Source organism: Notamacropus eugenii, chromosome 6 (genome assembly GCF_028372415.1).
Source record: "Notamacropus eugenii isolate mMacEug1 chromosome 6, mMacEug1.pri_v2, whole genome shotgun sequence".
NCBI lineage: Eukaryota > Metazoa > Chordata > Mammalia > Diprotodontia > Macropodidae > Notamacropus > Notamacropus eugenii.
In genome coordinates this window covers 292,254,205-292,274,411 of record NC_092877.1, presented here as the reverse complement: position 1 = coordinate 292,274,411, position 20,207 = coordinate 292,254,205, and the positions used below count along the sequence as shown (strand labels likewise).

At 36.6% G+C, this 20,207-nt stretch overlaps 1 protein-coding gene across 15 annotated transcripts in view; it reads right to left on the bottom strand.

Annotated features, from left to right (window-relative positions):
- The window catches only part of DGKH (diacylglycerol kinase eta), a 245,556-nt gene that overhangs the window by 36,046 nt on the left and 189,303 nt on the right, over positions 1-20,207 (bottom strand). For all 15 annotated transcript variants that reach the window (XM_072617128.1, XM_072617135.1, XM_072617136.1 and 12 more), the window contains 6 exons: positions 13,872-13,957; positions 8,781-8,880; positions 5,464-5,737; positions 4,200-4,325; positions 1,948-2,082; positions 613-730 (listed from right to left, as the gene is read on the bottom strand). In XM_072617128.1, coding sequence (XP_072473229.1) covers positions 613-730; positions 1,948-2,082; positions 4,200-4,325; positions 5,464-5,737; positions 8,781-8,880; positions 13,872-13,957 — 839 coding nt within the window. The remainder of the gene's footprint in view (positions 1-612; positions 731-1,947; positions 2,083-4,199; positions 4,326-5,463; positions 5,738-8,780; positions 8,881-13,871; positions 13,958-20,207) is intronic.

Here is a 20,207-nt window from a genome sequence, read left to right as displayed (position 1 = left end):
AAGAAAGATAAGACATAGCATCAGTTACATAAAATAACTGTGATCATTGCACACAAATGTTGCATTAAGAATCTCCCTTATTGAGACTGACTTCTCTAAGGGAAAAGGACCAAAGTTGGGGTTTCACATAAAAGTGACCAAGAATCATTCTCCATCTCTGAGGACAGACTGCAATATTATTCAAAGACCAACGTGGTGTGAAGGATAGAAATAAATATAAGACATGATCTCTTAAAAACATAATCTTGAGTAGTTAGGTGGTGCACAGTGATCACCAACCTTGGAGTCAGGAGGACCTGAGCTCAAATCTGGCCTCAGATACTTACTAGCTGTGTGACCCTGGACAAGTCATTTAACCCTGATTACCTTCAAAGGAAAAGAAAACCATAATCTTTTAGTGAAAATTTGATATAGATATATTCATAGTCACATGAAACATATATGTATATGTATAACATGTGTCCATATATGTATACATACTTTTGATATCATTTCAAAATTGTTATAGTGAGGAGGAGAGAAGAGGGAAGGAGAAGCAAGAGGAGTGGAAGGGAAGGGAGAGAGAAAAAAACTGAAATAAAATATTCATAAAAACAAAATGTATTTTCTTACAGTGAATCTGGATCTGGGTCAATAAATGGTGTAGCACCGAAGGGATCAATATTTGCTAGTAACATTTTGCTAATAATAGAACTCCCAGCAATCGAAGCAGCTAATCCTGCTCTTAAACCTGATGACAAGGGAAAGCACAAAAGAGAGCAAAGTAGTTAATAAATGTGAAGTAGAGGAATGATCAGGGAATACAACAACTAAATGCAAACCACTAAAGAAAGAACTCGACTGTTTTGTATTTATAGACACCAAATTTTTAATTTCTTTGAGTTAACTTCAAAATGCAAATAAGAATATGAGTCAAAGGTAGTTCAGTACACTACAACCCTGACACTGAGAACCGAAGTAAAATCTGAGAGAATAAGCCTGCAAAGCTTGGGTGAATAAAAACACAGGAATACAGCATCAAAATAATGAGTGAGGAAGGAATGCTGAAGGAGAAAAGGAGCAGTAGTGGGTACAGCACATGTTGGGGAATTAGGAAAACACTATTTCTTTAGTCTGACTATTCTCTTCCATCCTTTTCACCACGACCACCCCAAATTTCTTTTCTTCAAGACAAACTATTACTCGAATTATTAGAAGTGAAGTCTGACCTACTATAAAAAGATGAGCTTAATTTTATCCTGCCACCAATCTTAAAGTTTTAGAAATACTAAAGCTTATTTAAAAAAAACAAATGTTAATTTTTCACACGTAATTGAAAAAAATAAAATATTTAACAAAGAACAATAACTAAAAAAAAAAATACTATTCCTTGTCACTTCAATTTCCGATTAATTCAAACTTTAGATAACAGACTTCTTCATTTTTCAGAATGTCATTGAGGGCTAACTTTCTATACAGCGAGCCTGGATATCATAGCAAGCCTTCAGTGTAATCATTTCCATGTCTCAAAAGATCTCTAATCTAATTCTAAGTGACCCGAGTAGCAGGTCAGTTGAAAGACCCTACTCCTCCACCAGTTGCAACCTACAAAGGAGAGAGAAAAAATCTACAAGTCTCCAAGTATACGGTCTAAGTCAATGGGGCCACCCACTGAGTATTTATCTTAACTCAATCAAAAATTTCTCTAGATTATTTTAGTCATGGTCCAAACCTAGACCAAACTAATCTCATGACCTTTATGTTTTCTCCAGTCTCTGATAGGTATCCAGAAGCAGAGGAAAATTTAGTGGCCTAAAAATGACCAAGTGTGGTGCCACCTGGGAAGCAAAAATAGACAGACTGACAAATGCTATCAGAGAAATCTCTTGTAGCAACGTTAAGTTACAGTCATTAAAAACATGATTTCTTGGTTCACATAGAGTTAATATGTTTCAGAGTTGTTACTACCTGGACAAATTATTCTGGTATTAAGCACAGGAAGATTTTCTTTGTTGGATGTCAATACTGGACCAGAAATTGAGATAGGTTGAGAACAGCTTTGGTTGATACACGTATCTGGGGACCGAGGTGCAATTTTAACCACTGGCAAAAAAAAAAAAATATGGTTTAAAAACAGAAGTAAAAATACACACACAAATAGACACAAAAGCCCATATACCCAAAATCCAAAGAAAAGAAAAGCATGTTTAAGGGAAATCAGGATTTCTCTCTCTAGTCCTTTTTTATTTACTTTTATTAGGAATCGGTATGTAAAGAAGATTCTGAGATTATCTAATACAGGAGGTTTTGGCTTCTGATTTCAGTCAGGATCACAACATTTCAAGAAGAAAAGGGGCCTCTGGGATAATCTAATTCATTTGAGAGAGAAGGAACTGAAACCCAGAGTGGGGAGGGACTTTCCTAAGATCACATAGGTAAACGGTAGATTTGAATTTGGACACAGGTCCTCTGATTCTGAACCTAAAGTTCACTTTATCATGCTATGATAGAGAACAGTTAAAAAAAAAAAGGTGAAAGGACATAATCATTTACATACATGGTTACAGTCAAGGGAAATGTCATAGATAAACAGAATTCGTTAGGTCTAATGACTTTTTCAAACAATAGATTGCTTTGAGTGGCTGATTTTGTCTCAGAAAACTTACTGGTCTTTATATCTGAGAAAGGTCTAATAATACTTTTTACAAAATAACTACTTAATAGATATTGATTTTAAATAAAATACCAAGAAGTAACTGAAGAATTTTCTTCTATAGAACTTTGGAGAAAAAAGCATTTGGCAACAATATTTTGCTTTCAAATCAAATGCAATACACTAACACCCACAGCCCACATGTGATATTAGTGTAAATCACTGATGGTCTCCTCTATTCTGCCATATACCATAGGACTGCACAATATACATGAACACTAACATATTATTTATTACTTGAGGTTGTTTTTTTTTTAAAAAAGGAACTGTCAAACTATTTAGATTAGGATAATTTAATGAGCAAATAATGTCTTCAACGGAGCAGCTAGGTGGTCCAGTGGATAGTGTGTTCAGGCCTGGTGTCAGGAAGACTTATCTTCCTGAGTTCAAATCTGGTCTCTGACACTTAATAGTTGTGTGACCCCAACTAAGTCACTTAACTCTATTTGCCTCAGTTCCTCATCTTTAAGATGGGCTGGAGGAGGAAATGGCAAAGCACTCCAGTATCTTTGCCAAGAAAAACCCAAAAGGGGTCACAAAGAGTCAGATACGACTGAAAAACAATAATAACAAAATGTCTCTAACTAACTTGAAAATGCCCTGGCAGATGATTTTAAAACCAACTTCTCCATTGAATTATTTTTCACTCTTCATGATGTGAAAGCAGATTGCTAATCTTATAATTCGATTGTCTTTGTGTTTGGGGACAGACCAGGTGCAGTGAAAGAAAGCAGAGGGACAGCTACTCTTTGGTTTGACAGATGGACTCCTGGGGCTAAGCTGCCATAAAAATAACCTTTTGATGTTCATGCTCTGATAAAAACCAACGGTTCTAATGATAAAAACTGATGTTGCATCAATGGTAATTTAATTCATATTTCATGGTTTCTTTTTAAACAGAACATACCATTGACAACATTTATATGTACTATACTTCATGTATTTTAGACATGATTTAGAACTTAACAATAATAAACATGAACTTAGGCCCAGAGACAACACATACTTGATAGAGAAGCATTATCATACCACCATGAACCAATTATTCTTTTGGGGACACAATGATTGCCTTTCATAAAATAAGCATATCTACTATGACAGAGAGAGAGATATGGAGAGATAAATGATACATGTCGGTATTTAACTAAATTTCTGTATTCACCAAAACAAGTACACCATTTATAGGGGGAAGAAAATCTCAAACATCCGTGCCCTAAATTCTTTCTAATGTAAGAAAAGATGGAAAAATTTGCTGAAATTGTTAGCTCATCAATCAATTAAGAAACATTAAGTACCTACCATGTGCCAGGCACCATGCTAAGTTCTGGAAATACAAAAAGAAGCAAAAGACAGTCCCTGTCCTCAAGGAGCTCACAATCTAATGAAAAGCAACACATAAATATATCAATCACCAGTCATTAGTTCTGAGGAGTCTATGACAAGACCAGGTTACAAAGCCAAAGCAGAAAGGTTACGTTGCACCGTAATGTTCCTATTAGCCTCTCACCAGATGGATACTCCTTTCCATCCTCATCTTTATCTTCTTTAGAATATTCTGTTTCTCTACTGTCATCTAGGGGAGCTGACAGCAGGTTACCCTCGTCATCAGTATGAATATTCTGTTCATCTACAGCTAGAAATAATAAGAACAAGATAAAACAATTGTACAAATGGGAAAAAAGTGAAAAAAATTATTTCCTTTTTCTTCCTAGATACTTTAAGAGAAAGTAAACACTAATCCAAAAATGGCAGATGATTCAATGATGGTAACATAATGGGTTTTGGATACTGTTATTACTATACTACTTCAGAGACATAGCCTTGGAGGTAGTAGAACCTGAGGTGAGCATCAGCCCCTAAAAAAAAGGTATCTGGTAACTTTCTAAATTTGTTTTTAAACTTTCCAAGGCCATTATTTGAAGAACTGGTGTAGTTCCACTTTGATAGAAGTTTCCTCATTGAGTTTCTTATATCGATTCAATTAGAGGTCTGATTTAAAAAAAAAAAAACTAGGCAAACCATTAGTGTAGCTAAGATTCTAAGAGAAACATCCTCATTTAAACAAAATGTTATATTCATCTAAAATATTAAATTTAGAGGGAAAAATAAAATGCCTATGTTCTATCAAACTACACTAACATAAGAGATGGAAAAAATTTGTTCACAAATTTTAACCCAAAAGCACTATGTAAATTGAAGACACTAATACAGAAATGTACTAAACTTTTCTACAATGTTACTGAAACAGCAGGTGTTTGTTTATTAAGAATTCAAAAGTTACCCCCCAAAATCAACTTCAGTTTTAAAAGCATAAAATCAAGAGTAATCGCTTTTAAGTAAATATTCTAAAATGAATACCATGTAAAATTATTATCTGAGTTAAACATTACACAGAATTCATTTTAAAGCCTGCTTTGCAGGTACTCATTATAGCACTAATAATATTCCGCTTACTAATGAATTAAGAAAAAGCATGAACAAAGTTTATTTGAGTGGTTCCATTCTCCATCGAGCCCATAAAATCAAGTTATAGAAAGGGTGCCAAAGGGACTCAAAGCTATTTACATGACTGCACATGTATAACATATATAAGATTGCTTACCATCTCAGGGAAGGGAGAAGGAGAAGAGGGATGGAGGAATAAAATTAGAACTAAAAACTTTAAAAAATGGCGAGAAATTGTTTTAACATGTAATTGGGGAGTAAAATATTATAATTTTTTAAAGAAAGATGAAAATGATGCTGGAAGAAAAGCTAGATGCTCCCTGTACCTTTTTCAGCTTGTTCAATGATCTGCCTCACTGCTTTCTTTAAACTGTTCGCTCTCAACATTAACTCCTTTGGTTTGAACGCTTTCTGTTCAGGGGTCTTCAGGGCACCCTCCACAATGCTTCCCTTGCTGTCAGATAAGGACTCTTCGCTTGAAAAGTCCACAGAGTCTCCTTCAACACTGGGAGGCGCAGGAGGTTTGAATACTGCGACCGTCTGGGCTTCTGCATGTAAAGTCTGCAGTAGTTGGTCAAGTTTCTCATTTAGTGTTGCACACTGAAAAAAAATGGGCAAGAAGGATATAAATTAGAAGGAAAGAAGTGAGTGCACGTGGGGAGGGGTGGCAGTAATCACAAGACAAATAGGTCTGAGAGATTAAGGAATTTAACCACAAGAAAGAACCTTTGGAACTTAGATATGTGTACATACCACTTCCATGATGGGGTGTGTGTGTGTGTGCGTGCGTGCGTGCGTGCGTGTGCGTGTGTGTGTGTGTGTGTGTGTGTGTGTGTGTGTGTGTATTGGGTCAGAAGGCATCTTATTTTTTATCATCTTGAGGGGCTGGAGATGGAGCTACCATCCGTATGATTTTATTAGGATAGGGAGCTCTGTGGGAGGAAACTTCCTATATCAATACAAGTCAACTATTTCTGCAACTTAAGAGTCTTAGAGAATTCCCTAGGGCACAGACTCTTAACTGCTATATCACTCTAGGAAACTCATGTAATCTCTCTCAGCCTCAGTTTTCTCATCTACAAAATGGGATAACAACAGCACGTCCCTGACAGGGTTGTTTTGAGGACTGACTAAGCTCTGCAAACCTTAATGCTTTTATCATGGCTCCTGCTGATTTTGTGGTTGCTATTAAGATTTGTCTAAAATCAGTCTATGTCAGACGTAAGACTTGAACTTAGGCATTCTCAGATCAAAGCTGGCACTGTCCACTGTGCCTCACTGCTTCTCGGTGAAATCCCTAATAAAAGAATTTGTTCTGCGAAGTTTGAATTCAGTCAAACAACCATACTTGAGGACCTAGAGGACCACATGTGACCTCAAGGCTGCAGATTCCCCTCCCCTGATCTAAACCAATGGATTCTGATGACTGACACTCATTTTCAAATAAACTCATTTTCAAAATTTGACCTGTGATTATAATTTTGCAATTGTACTTATGGAATATGACATACATGTTTACAAGTAGAAAACTTTGATCCTGTAACTTAACTTTCAAAAAACTACCCCAAATCTTCCTATGATTAAAATGTTTTAAACTTTTTGTACAGATATCCTTTCTTAAAGACTAATTTCTTAAAAACAGTATAGTAAATATCTTTCAATACTAACTTTTTAAAATGGGAAGACAATTTAGTATATATTTTATGAACTATATTTTAAATAATGTCCAGTGACCTGAACCTGTGGAGCCATTTGAACAGTCATAAATGGAAGCTCTGTTCATGTAAACTAGCCAGTCATTAGAAGTTCCTTCCATGAAAGGGTTTGCATTTGCTCTCTACCTTGCTGAATAATTATTACTCAACACAAGAAGAAAATGAGGGATGAGGCAAACAAATGGTGGGCATACATTCCATTGCTATTGTCAGCCTTTTTAGGGTCAAGAAGCATTTAGGTTGGGCCTAAATTTCACCTCCATATTATCCTTCCCTCTTGTGATGATACTAATCTCCTTGCACCTCCTTCTCCTTGACTTGATGGAATGGTAAAACTGAACGTTACAGCAGAAACTATAGAGTATAAAAGTGACAGCAGAAGAAGCAGCCTGCCTTCCTGAAATATTAACAAAGTAGGGGAGAAAAGGGACAGGAAGAAGAGACTGGGAATCATTTAAAAGGAGGAACGTAAGCAGCCATAGACTCAGTATCCAAAGTTTTTTAATGGTGATAGACAGCAGAGTATAGTAGATTTGACAGAGGGAATTTGAGTTAGGAAGACCTGCAAATTTCAAATCCTTCCTTTGATACCTGTTAGCTACATGATCAAGAGCAAATCACTTCACCTCTACCATACAGTGTCCTCATCATAGAGAAGAAACAATAAAACCTATAGTATCTATCTCACAAGGGTTGTGAGGAACAGATGGTATGATGTAAAGAAAATGTCAACTATTATTCATGGTATTGGGAAGCTGAAGGATTAGTGGTGTAAGTAGCAAGGTCCTTGTCCACTTCCATTCTCTCTTCTATTTTTTCCTCTTACAATCTCTCAAGTAAATGGGTCTCGAAAAGCTAATTCCATTCCAAACGCCAGTTGTCCTGATTTATTAAGTAAGGCAACCAGATCCAAACTGTGAGAGGTACAATAAGGGTCTTATGGATTTATGTTAGCTTCAGCCTTACTCAAGGGCAGGAGGGGAGAGGTGAATGGAGAAAGAAATCAATGCAAGGACTGAAACCTGGAAAAGGACAAACCACACATGATGGAAGAGATGCTAAAAGGAAATCCCACCAGCAAAAACGTACCTGGAAGAAAAAAACTATTCTTTCTCTTTCCCTGATATCTTCACATAGAACCTTTCCAACTGACAACTGTCATGCATTTTCCCCTTCTGTGAGACAAGTTGATTGACAAATAGTATTCAGTTTACATAAATTTTCTTTTTAGACAATTTTAAAGAATATACCTATTTTACATATTTAAGTAATGATGGTGAAATTAAATATGCTTATGAAAGCTTAATAAATATAAATGCTTATATTCAACACCAAATTTCTTTCTCCTAATCCATGAAACATTTCAGCAGAGAAATAAATTCTTGATTGGTTGTATTATGAAGTGCAATTTCATTTCAAAGGGGTTTTTCTGGGCCTCTGATTTCAATGATATAAGGAATTACTGATGAAAACCTTCTTCCAGTGCAGACCTAAATGTTATCTGCAGCAATAACCTTAGAGATGTGCCTGAGGAAGGGAGCAGCGTCCCGGGGTCACACAACTGTTTGGTATCAGAGGCAAGATGTACACCAGGTCTTCCTGTCTCTAGAGGCTAACTCTCCATCCACTATACATTGCTGCCTTACCACCAATAAATCTTGGTTGAGAGGCACCATGATGTGGTGGGTAAAGAAGCCTTAAGAGTCAGAATGACCTAGGTCCCAGTTCTCCTTGAGCTGGGCAAGTAACTTAATCTCTCAGTGGTTCAGGTAACTCAATTCTGAATGCTTCAGTAAAAGCACCCATCTGCACTGGTGAAGAGATTTTCTTTAACAGGAGTTCCCCACACAGATAATCCTAGATCCAGACAGGAAGAAAGGGGAGGGGTGGGGAAGCCCCCACTATTAGTATCTGAAAGGTTTTCTTACTTTAATGGCCATGGCATCTGCTACATCACTGTTTTCCTCTGTTCTTTCATACGTCTTCCCAACTTTGGCAACAAAGTCCTTTACGGTTTGACATAAAATCCTTTGGGGAGAAAGGAGTGGAGCATAATTGTTATATACATGTCAAAAGGAAGCGCCACAAAATAGAGTCTTTGAATTCCTTTTCTGAATATAAATTCAAAAACTGCTCAATGAACTTAAGCAATTTTATATTAAAACTATAGATGAAGGCAGCATTTTAAAGCTTCATTGTTAAAGTTATACGAGAGAAAAATCTTAAAGCCCACAAATATTTAATTGTATAATCTTAAAAAAGTATATTTCCAGATGTCCCTTTTTAGTAGTTAATTTTAATTATCTTCATTTAATTTAATTATCTTCATGCTATAAATGACATTGCTTCCTCTCTCTTAGATGTCTAAATGATTTCTAAGACTACTTGCTATGCTGGGAAAGTAATAATTAATAATATTATGATTTTATTATTTATTTATTTTCCATATTGATATATGAAAAAAAATAATGGTCTTTCCAAAATGAGAAATCAAAAATTCTCCCCTCCTGCATCCCTTACTACCTCCCTCTCATTTATATATTCATAGTCAAGTTGTCCAGACTCCTCCGCCACAACACTGATTTTCTACATTTGTTCCTTTACATTCCCACTGCTACCTACAGAAGAGGTCTCATTACCTTTAAGCTGAATTATAACAACAGCCTACTAAATGGTCTCCTCATTATCAATATGGCTCTTCTACCAGAAGTGATCCCTTTCCTCCTTTGAATTTGCACAACACTTTTGTTCATATGACTGTTCATCCAATACTTTTCATAATGTCTTTTCATTTGGATATATGTCTTTTCATTTGGATATATGCCTTATCTCTGCCTCCTGATTCTGGAATTATGGGAAGCATTTGCTATTTATATGACTGTACATACATAACCTATATCAGACTGCTTGCTATCTTGGGGAGGAAGGACGAAAGGGAGAGAGGAGAAAAATTTGGAATGCAAAATCTTTCAAAAATGAATGTTGACACATTAAACTGAGAAGTTTTTGCACAACCAAATCCAATGCAACCAAAATCCGGAGGGATGTAGTAAATTGGGAAAGAATTTTTACAGCTAAGCTCGGGGATAAAGGCCTCATTTCTAGAATATATAGAGAACTGACTCAAATGTATAATCATACAAGTCATTCCCCAATTGATAAATGGTCAAAGGATATGAACAGGCAATTTTCAGAAGAAGAAATTAAAGATATCTATAATCATATGAAAAAATGCTCTAAATCACTATTGATTAGAGAGATGCAAATCAAAACAACTCTGAGGTACCACATCACACCTATAAGATTGGCAAACATGACAGAACAAGAAAATGATAAATGCTGGAGAGGATGTGGGAGAGTTGGAACACTAATTCATTGTTGGTGGAGCTGCGAGCGCATCCAACCATTCTGGAGAGCAATTTGGAACTATGCCCAAAGGGCTACAAAAATGTGCATACCCTTTGACCCAGCAATATCGCTACTAGGACTATATCCTCAAGAGATCATAAAAATGGGAAAGGGTCCCACATGTACAAAAATATTTATAGCAGCACTCTTTGTAGTTGCCAAAAACTGGAAGTCAAGGGGATGTCCATCAATTGGGGAATGGCTGAATAAATTATGGTATATGAATGTAATGGAGTACTATTGTGCCATAAGAAATGATGAACAAGAAGACTTCAGAGAGGCCTGGAAGGACTTATATGACCTGATGCTGAGTGAAAGGAGCAGAACCAGAAGAACTTTGTGCACAGCAACCACCACAGTGTGCGAGAGTTTTTTCTGGTAGACTTGGAATTGCGTAATAACGCAAGAACTTCTTAAAAAAAAAAAAAATCCCAATGGTGGTTCTCAAGGCAAAATGCCTTCCACACTCAGAGAAAGAAATATGGAAGTCATTTGCAAAATGTAGCAGATCATGTTTGTGTATGTGTATGTTTTTGTGTATCATGTTTTGATTTGTTATATGATTTCTTTCATTTATTTTAGTCTGACTACATAGCATGACTATAGTGAAAATATACTCAATAGGAAAGTATATGTAGAACCTATACAGAATTATATGCAGTCATGGGGAGGGAGGGGGGTATTGGGGGGTAGGTGTGGGGGGGATAAAATCTCAATTGTATGGCAGTGATTGTTAAACATTAAAAAATAAAAAAAATGAATGTTGAAAACTTTTTTTAATGTATAATTGGAAAAATACTATTAATTCAGAAAAGGAAACCATTTGCAATTCATCTTTACATTCCACTTAGTAGTGTGAAATACAATGCTTTTGCCCTTGGAGATGTCCAAAAGAGCAGGGTAGATTGGAGCAACCATCGGAGCTAGCTATGATGTAACAAAAAACCTCCTCTATTAGAAGATCTGAGAAGACCCATGTCCTGGACCTTACTCTGACCCTACTTAGCTAGGGCTGAGGCAAGTCAGATGAATTAGTTTTCCTTTTTTTCCTCCATTTACATAAGGAAAGATTGGACAAAGAATTATTCTATTTCTCATTTGTTTTGATGATATAATTTTAAAATTTGCACAAGAATTCTATTTCCTTAACGTGCTTAAGTGGAATATTTTATTAGATGTGTGAATTGGGCAGAAAGTATCCCTTCAGCATATATTCCTGCGGATTCCTTCCTTCATTTCCCCCTCAAGTTCTTCATAGCCCCTCAATTCCTATGACTTTGATATTCTGCAGAGCTAGGCAGCCCAGCTAGAATGAAAACATAGAAGGCACAGAAGGACTAGGTTAAGGTCGGACAAATGAATGAAGACAGTAGCAGAGGCGAGGAATGTGGTCTGGGATAAAGGCCAAAGCCAAGGCCAGGAACAGAAAACCTATGTTAAGACATAGACTAGAAACAGACCTGGGTGAAAATGTAGACAATAAAAATTAGAATAACTTACAATCGCGTAGCATTTGACAGTTAGTAAAGCCTCTTTGGGGCATTAGATTACTTAATTCTTAGATCAACCCTCTAATGTAGATAGAACAATTTCACATTTTTACAAATAAGGAAAGTATAAAGTCTAGTGACTTGGCCAAAGGGATGTGCTAGTATTGTTGTCACCACAGACTAGCCCAGTAATCTAACAGTGAAAGGATAGCTAAATTAAAGCTAAAGGTCATACAATAATCTTATTGTATGTATGACTCTCTTAACTGCTTCCCCTACCAAACCTTTTGTAAAGTCTTTTAACAATAAGAAAAATCAAATAATGTGCTGTATTCATTAATAAAATGGTCAAAAGATAAGAAGAAAAAAGAATAAATGCCTTTCATAATCCAAAAATTAAATCATTCATTTCTGAAAGGCAGGTAGCCAATGAAGAGAGAATTCTTTGTCTGTTTCTTAAGAATGTTAATCAATTTGTAAAAAAATTTAGCAAAGGGTCTTGAATTAACCTTTTCAAATTTTATAATGTAGGTAACAGTCTTTTCCTCTGAAGCTCGAGATTATCATTCTTTTCACAGGGTTTCTCAGAACATGGGTTTTATTATTAGACTTCTTGATGTGTGTGTGGGGTGGAGGAGGGATGAACTTAAAGACACATCGATATTGAATCAAACCAAATTCATTGCATTCACTAAATTCAACTTTCGAATTTCCTTGGTAATCTTGTCCAAATGCCCCCAAACTGATGAATTTGACCTTCTGGGTTTTTTCTCCCCTTCTTCACTTATTCTTTTCTTACTTTTTCCAGGATTCCTGTTGCCCACAAATAATGTGATTTAGGTTTTTTGCTTTTAGTAATTTATATTTTTAAAATATTCCACTCATACTGCCATCACCCTAGGTCAGACTTCCATTACCTCCCACTATTATGAGTCTTCCTACCAGATATCTCTCCCCTCTCTAAATCACTCTCCACTTATCTGCCAAATTGATGTTCCAAAGGTGTAACTTTGATGTCACACACCTACTGAAAAAGCTTCTATGGTTCCCTCTTAGCTCTAATATAAAATGCAAACATCTATGACTGGCTTTTAAAGCCCTTCACAATGTGCCTCTCATCTACTTTTCCAGATATTATGCCACACTTCTCTCTTCCTCCCTGCCTCCCACATTCCAGAAAAAAAAGAGGCTACTCTCTGATCCCCATTATATTCCATTTACCATCTTCTATGCACAGGCTATACCCCATAACTGGAATGGATTCCCTTTTCATTTCTGCAACCTTGTGGTAGAAGCTTGGCTGTTACTGGGGAACCCCTTACACCCCACTGAGAGTGGCCCAAACTTTCTCTGCTTTTGAAGACCTTTCTAGGGTCTTTGCCTTGGTCTCATCCTTTCCCTGCTCTAAGCCCTATGTTTGACAAACATGGGAGCTGTAAGTACAACAGAATACTGCTCAGCTTTCCCTGCCTGTGAGAAATAACAAGCTGACAAGTTACTCTGGGACAGTTGAGTATTTTACTGCTTAAAGCATGCCAAGGTAGTTGGTCACTTTGAGGGCTGTGGAGTTCTGCCTGCATCTGATGTGTTCCTGGTTTCTCCTGGCTTGGTACTTGTGGAAGTGGGGAGGAGTAATTTTTATACTTCAAAGAAATTGATGTGAATCATTTTAAAGTGTGTCTTTTTAAAACCATTTTTAATTGGCTTTTATAGTCCATGAGTACTTATTGCATTTCAACTCTGAACCTCACTAACCATAGCCTATTTTATTCCTGATCTACAACACCACTTCATATACCAGACCAATCCTAACTGTCTTCTCCTATCCTCCACCATTTACCCATGCCTCCCCTACCCCTACCCACCCACTGTCAAATACCTTGTATCTTCTTTGCATCTATTTTGAACTTATTTTTTCCACACACAGGTAATACAACAGAATGTAAACTCCCTGAGAGCAGAGATTATTTTATTTTTATAATTGATCCCCGCTGCCTAGTAAACTGCTTGAACTAGGGTAGCAGTTAAAAAATGATTGATGAATAAATGCATGAATCAAGGATTTCAAGTCACATTCATCTACACACACCTTATTCATTACATATAAACTCCCCAACTCACTTAGCAGATGATATGACCACCGAGTGTTGATCAGAATTGAGGATTTTTGCGAGATGAGCTGCAACTGAGTCCTCATAAGATGCCATCTGAATTAAAAAGGAAAAACACATTTGGTTATTTGAATGGTATCTGACACAGCACAGTGATTATATTTGCAGAAACAGAAGTGTTTCCTAACACTTGGAAGGGAGTTGTATCTACATATGTAAACATGGTTCGATTCATACAGATGTAGAGCTTTAGTATGAATTACTTTTTAATTGTAAAATTATTTATTGCAGACCCTCAGAATACCAAAGAAATTACCACAACCTTAAAGAAAATCCCAATGAGATGGAATATTAGCTTCTTGAAAGTGGGCACTGCTCCATTTTTGTCTTTGGGCCTCAAATGTCTTACAAGTAACAGTAGGTGGTTATCAAATACTTGACTGATACAGTCACTAATTGATTTTTCAAGCTACAATGGAAAATTCAAATTTGGAAGTGAAGTATGATACACACTTAAAGACTTCTGCCTTTCAATCAAATTTCAATACCTTATGTGGAACACAAATTTTATTTTTGCAAATAAATATCGAAATACATTAAATCTAAACATGGCAGTCTTCGAAGCAGTCTATCAGCTGCCCCTCCCCCCATAATTCTCCAATATAATATTTTATATATTATAAATCATAATCTTTCTTTTTTTTTCCTTTTGTGCATTTGCTTATACTAGGTTCACTGATGGGGACTGTAGTTTGTTACTGTTACTTCTCAAAGAGGACCAATGAAATCTCAAGGGTAATGTGTTAACTTGTGATGGACTGGATTTAAGTGAGGCAGAGCTGAGCAAAGCCATTTCACTGGCTTCCAAGGAAGTTCCATTATTTCCTTCCTAACGTGGTTAAAGATGTAACTCTTTTAAGAAGTTTTTAAAACCCAACTTTATAATATTTATTGTCTTGTTTTGCATTCCAAGTAGTTTGTCTACAATCTATATTCAGCTATTTTAGTTTGCTGTATGTCTTAATGCTATCAAGAGAGAATAAATTCCTTAAAGAAAAGTCCATATTTTTTATTTCTTTTGCATTTCTCCTATTTGTACTAATAAACATATTATCCCATATATAGAGCAGTCACAAGTATATTCATACATTGTATGCATTAAACAATTAATTGTTTTACTCAATAATAAAATGCTAAAATGCTTCTGTCATCTAATCAATTTGGATGCTCTCAACAGTGAAGATTAACAGCCCAGCTTCCCATAAACTCACCACAGGGCATTCACCCAACATGCCAATGATCATTCCTGCTTTCTCTGGACATCTCAAGGATATCAGTGAATTATCAACCTGTCAGACTTCATCCTCACCAAATGACCAATTCATCTTCTTGCCATATCATACACTTCTTTGATGATATGTCTTACTACTGTTTTTTGAAGTTCTTCATTGATTACGTATGGCAGCCTGCTCATACCTACCACCATACCTCTCTATTACCTTTTGTATGCTAGTCATTACAAAGTCTTTGGATATTATTTTTTTCCATCTCACAGTCATACAACACTGATAGAATTCTTGTGTTCAAAAGAGAGCCCTTTGTTTCTAAAAGAAGCTTAAGTGTCATTAAGAGTTTCACAGTTTTCTACAGGCAATCCAGCCCATTCTCTGCCTCCTGTTTATTTCTGAACCCAATGTCCTTTTGGCCCACAGATGCGTACTGATGGATAAGCTCAATACATTACACATCCAACTAACTGAGCATCATAATCTGGGCAATAGATAAGCTTCATTCACTTGGCTTTTCCTGTGTGGATAATCAGGCTAAATCCTTCTGAGTGGCTGTGGATCTCTTCTACAAGGCTCTGCAATAGATCATGGCTTTATAGAGTCGACACAATGTCAGCCTTCAACAAGAATATCTGCAGGACTTCACCATCCACAGGGAACCCCTTTTCACTATGGGCTTTATTCTGAACCTCCTCCATCACCATGGAAAATGTCTTTATCAAGAATACATCTTCCTGTTTTATGCCTCACCTGTTATTTGTAATAAGAGGGTCATTGACCATGGGCAGGTAACTGCATGTACACAAAACATTGTCATATTTTCAAGGAATTTGGGATGATTTTGATTTATGGATGAGAAACACTTAAAAATAAGGTTTTCAAACAGTGTTCTGCTCAACTGAATCAAATGTTTGTGGTTTTAAAAGAATTGTTGAATGTGTAGAGCCTTTTATAGGATTACATGCTGTCTCGGAGAAGGAAAAAAAGGAAGGGAGAGGGAGAAAATTTAAAACTTATGAAGTGAATGTTGAAAACTAAAAATAAACAAATTTATTTAGAAATTATTTTTAAAAAACTGTTGAAAAAATGACAATGGAGCTGTGAATTGGTCCAGTCATTCTGGAAAGCATTTTGAAATTATGCCAAAGAAGTTACTGAACTTTCCATACCCTTTGACCCATTATATCACTATTATATCTATATACCCAAAGAAATCAAAGAAAGAGGTTTATAAAAATGTTTATAGCAACTCTTATTGTAGCAGCCAAAAATTGGAAATTCAGCAGGTATCCTTTTGCCGGGCAATAACTGCCTGGTTGTTCTTTGGCATAATTCCAAAATGCTTTCCAAAATGACCAGACCAATTCACAGCCCCACTATCATTTCCTCAGCAGTTCTAAAAAACAAATAAAAAACAAAAAAAATGGATTCAGTTGAGTAAAAAGGCCATAAATCAAAATCATCCCAGATTCCTTAAGAGGAAAAGAAAAAAGGAAAGGAACCATTTTGATAAAAATATTTATAGCAGATAATATTGCAACTACATGATACAGCAGATAAAGTGCTAGACTTGGAATCAGGAAGACCTGAGTTCAAATGTGACCAGATATTTACTAACTATGCATAAATGTGTGTAACTAGGATACCTCTGTCTGCTTCCCCATACAGAAAATGGGGATAATAATAGCATCTGCTTCCCAAGGTTATTGTAAGGATCAAATAAGTTAGTAATTGTAAAATGCTTAGCACAGTACCTGGCTCATAGTAAGAGCTATATAAATGTTAGCTATTATTATTAGAGCAGCACTTGTTTTAGCAAAGTGGGTTCCCAATCAATTAAAGGATGACTGAACCAAACATGACACACAAATAAAATGAAATATTATTGTATAATAAAAAATGAGGAAAGAGATGGATTCAGGGAAACCTAGAACTTGCGTGATCTAATTCAGAGAATTGAGTAGAACCAAAACAATTCAAACATTGACAACAATATTACAAAGAAAAACTTGAAAAGACTTCAGAACTCTGATCCAGAACACTGCCCAATCATGTGCCTGAGCACTGATGATGAATTATGCTTTTTTATTTTTGCCACTTGTTAGAGAAGTGACAGACTAAAGCTGTAAAAGGAAACATTATCAGACAAGGTCAGTGTGTGGATTTGTTTTACATGATTATATCAATCATTATAAAGGAAGACTTGGGGAGGAGGAAGTTGAACAGTAGTGGGGGATAGCAGTAATGATAGTAATACTAAAGAAAGGGAAGAAAGAAAAAAGCATCGACGAATAATAAAAAAAATAAGCATGAGAACTGAAGGAAGTTCATATGGGAGACAGAGACAAGCCATCTTGGAACCAACACATAAAAATTTTAAAACTAAAATTGTGTGTATGTTCGTCCTTCGCTGCCGAAGAAGACCATGCCACCAGAGAAATGATGACACAACTTGCATTTGACTTTGAGTGAGGGAGGGCTGTGCAGGTCACATAGTAGAGAATAATGATTTCACATTCACTATCTTTTTCTGTTCTTCTTTGAATAGAGCAATGTTCAGATCTGTCAAGTTTATAATAATTTTTTTCAAAATAAACACTGTAATCATTCATTTCTTAGCTCCCTTGAAAACAAAAAGGTCAGATCCAATTCACTAAACATTTGTAACCACCTGCTGAAACAATCTCCTGCTACATGGTAGTTACCTGTTTTTCTCCCCTACATTTTCCCAGATCTTTAGATATCAAAGAGAGATGAAAATGCAAAGTAATGATAGTTACAAGATATCTGTCATAAATGGGGCAGCTGTCAGAGTTCATGCTCGGGAAAGACTCTGAAAGGAACAAGACCCAGTATCTGGGCTCCCTCTGTGTTTATCTGTCTCTCTGTTTTTCTTTTTCTGTATGTCTCTCTCTCTCTCTCCATCTCTGTTTCTCTGTCTCTGTCTCTCTTTTTTGATTCTCTCTCTTTCTGTGTCTCTGTCCCCATCTCTGCCTGTTTCTCCTTCTTTGTCTCTCTCACTTTCTGCCTCTGTGTCTCTCTGTCTCTGTCTCCCTGTCTGATGTTCATTCTCTCTCTCTCTCTCTCTCTCTCTCTCTCTCTCTCTCTCTCTCTCTCTCTCTCTCTCTCTCTCTCTCTCTCTCTCTCTCCACATTATCACAGAGAGGAATTAGAGAGGAAACTGCCAGGGGGGTGACCTCAAGCTACTAAAGTCCATCTACCAAGATCATGAACCTGGTTGTTGGGCCAGACACTACAGACCCAGCAACATATACTGTTGATCACACTGGCAATTCAAGGAGATGACATTGGCCAGAGTGTGGTGGACTGAGATTTCTCCTTGCCCTCCTTCATTTCTGAAACTGAGTGCTTGGTAGCATCAACTACAGAAAGGGCTTAGGTAGCATAAAAATAGCCTAAAGAAGAGGAGCCATGCTTTAGAAATCTCCATGGAACTCCAGGAGGCGGAGGCTTCTGAAGCCCCTCTAGAATTTAAGGTTGTTCAATCTTATTTTCAATTTCCTTTTAGTGAATTTCAATTAGGCAAAATAGCCAAGTAATTTCTTTGGGACTACATCAAGAAGAGAAAACAAAAGGATCCTGAGATGTAAATGGGGGCTGGAGTCATTTCATATGCTATGATGTGGAGTGCATTCATTCATATTCCTAAATATGAATGCAAATTAGCATGCCGGAGAATGTATAGAATTGGAGGAGTAGGGGGTGCACCTGCAAAGGCTGTTTTCAATAAACTGATCTAGTTTAATCTCCGCCACCTGGTGGCTTGCAGAGATATTGCGCCCTGCAGCTACTGCTTTGTGCTCTCCACCCTCTGGGAGAAACATGTGTGGTTCACAAGAATCACACAAACAAAATGTTTCACATTTTTTAAATATGCTTTATGTGTGCTAGGCATTTAGAATACCTGTGACAAAACAAGACACGGTCTTAACTTTCAAAGAACTGACAACTGGGATACTGATAAATGTAACAACCATTATAAACTATTTTAAATGTTTAAATTTAACCTCCATTATTAACATTTTCTTCATCACTTTCTTAAGTCGAGATCAGGGGAGGGGAACTTCAAGGCCTCGAGGCCACATGTGGCCCTCTAGGTCCTCAAGTGCAAAGTTTGGATTCGGTGAAAGGGCCACACTTGAGGACCTGGAGGGTCATACATGGCTTGAAGCCCCAGGTTCCCCACCCTTACTCTAGACAATCAATAAAACAACAAACCAAGTCCTTATTTGTAAAGTTTACTACTTTCTAAAGTGTAAATGTGCACATTGAAAATTTAATGATTCCTGTGGTACAAGTTGGCTCCTGCCTATGCATTCCTGCTTACATCCTAATGCTAGTGGTGGAGGGTGGGGCAGTTGCTGAGTGAAAGAAGAGGGGAATCATTATCTTATCATCTTAAATAATTTCTTAAACTAATGGCTAACACTAAACACTCACAGAATTAGAAGATCATAGGCCTTACTAAGGCAGCATTTACAAACAGATGTAAAGGACACAGAAACCATAAATTTATTTTCGCATTCGACAGACCTTAAAAAAGCATGTCAAGTTCTGATCTTCATCTGAAGAGAGTGATGCAGAGTTTAAAAATAAGGTAGAGATACTGAAATATGATTAGAGGCTTTTGTTAAAGAAGACCTCCAGAAAACAATTTATAGGGACTAAAGTTACTTATTTGGAGAAGGGGCTGATGGGGTGTTTTTTCCAAGGACATAGAAGTTTCTTACAGGACATGGTAACCAGCTGTCTACCCAGGTCATTAGCAATAAACCAAATTAGAAGACTTTAGAGATTTAGGTTAATGATAAGGAAGAATTTTCTGGCATTTGGTTGTTATTAAATAATAGAATTTGTTTCTGAAGGAGGTTGTTGAATTATCTTCTCTGAAAAGGCTTTTAAAAACAGATGGTTTATGTGTGGTCCTGTCTGGCAGGATGGAGTTAAGAAAGCCCTCAGAATCTTGTTAAGCTCTCTTTTCCTAGGGAACGAGCAAGATGCTGACGTTAGTATATTAATTAGGAGGAGATACTGAG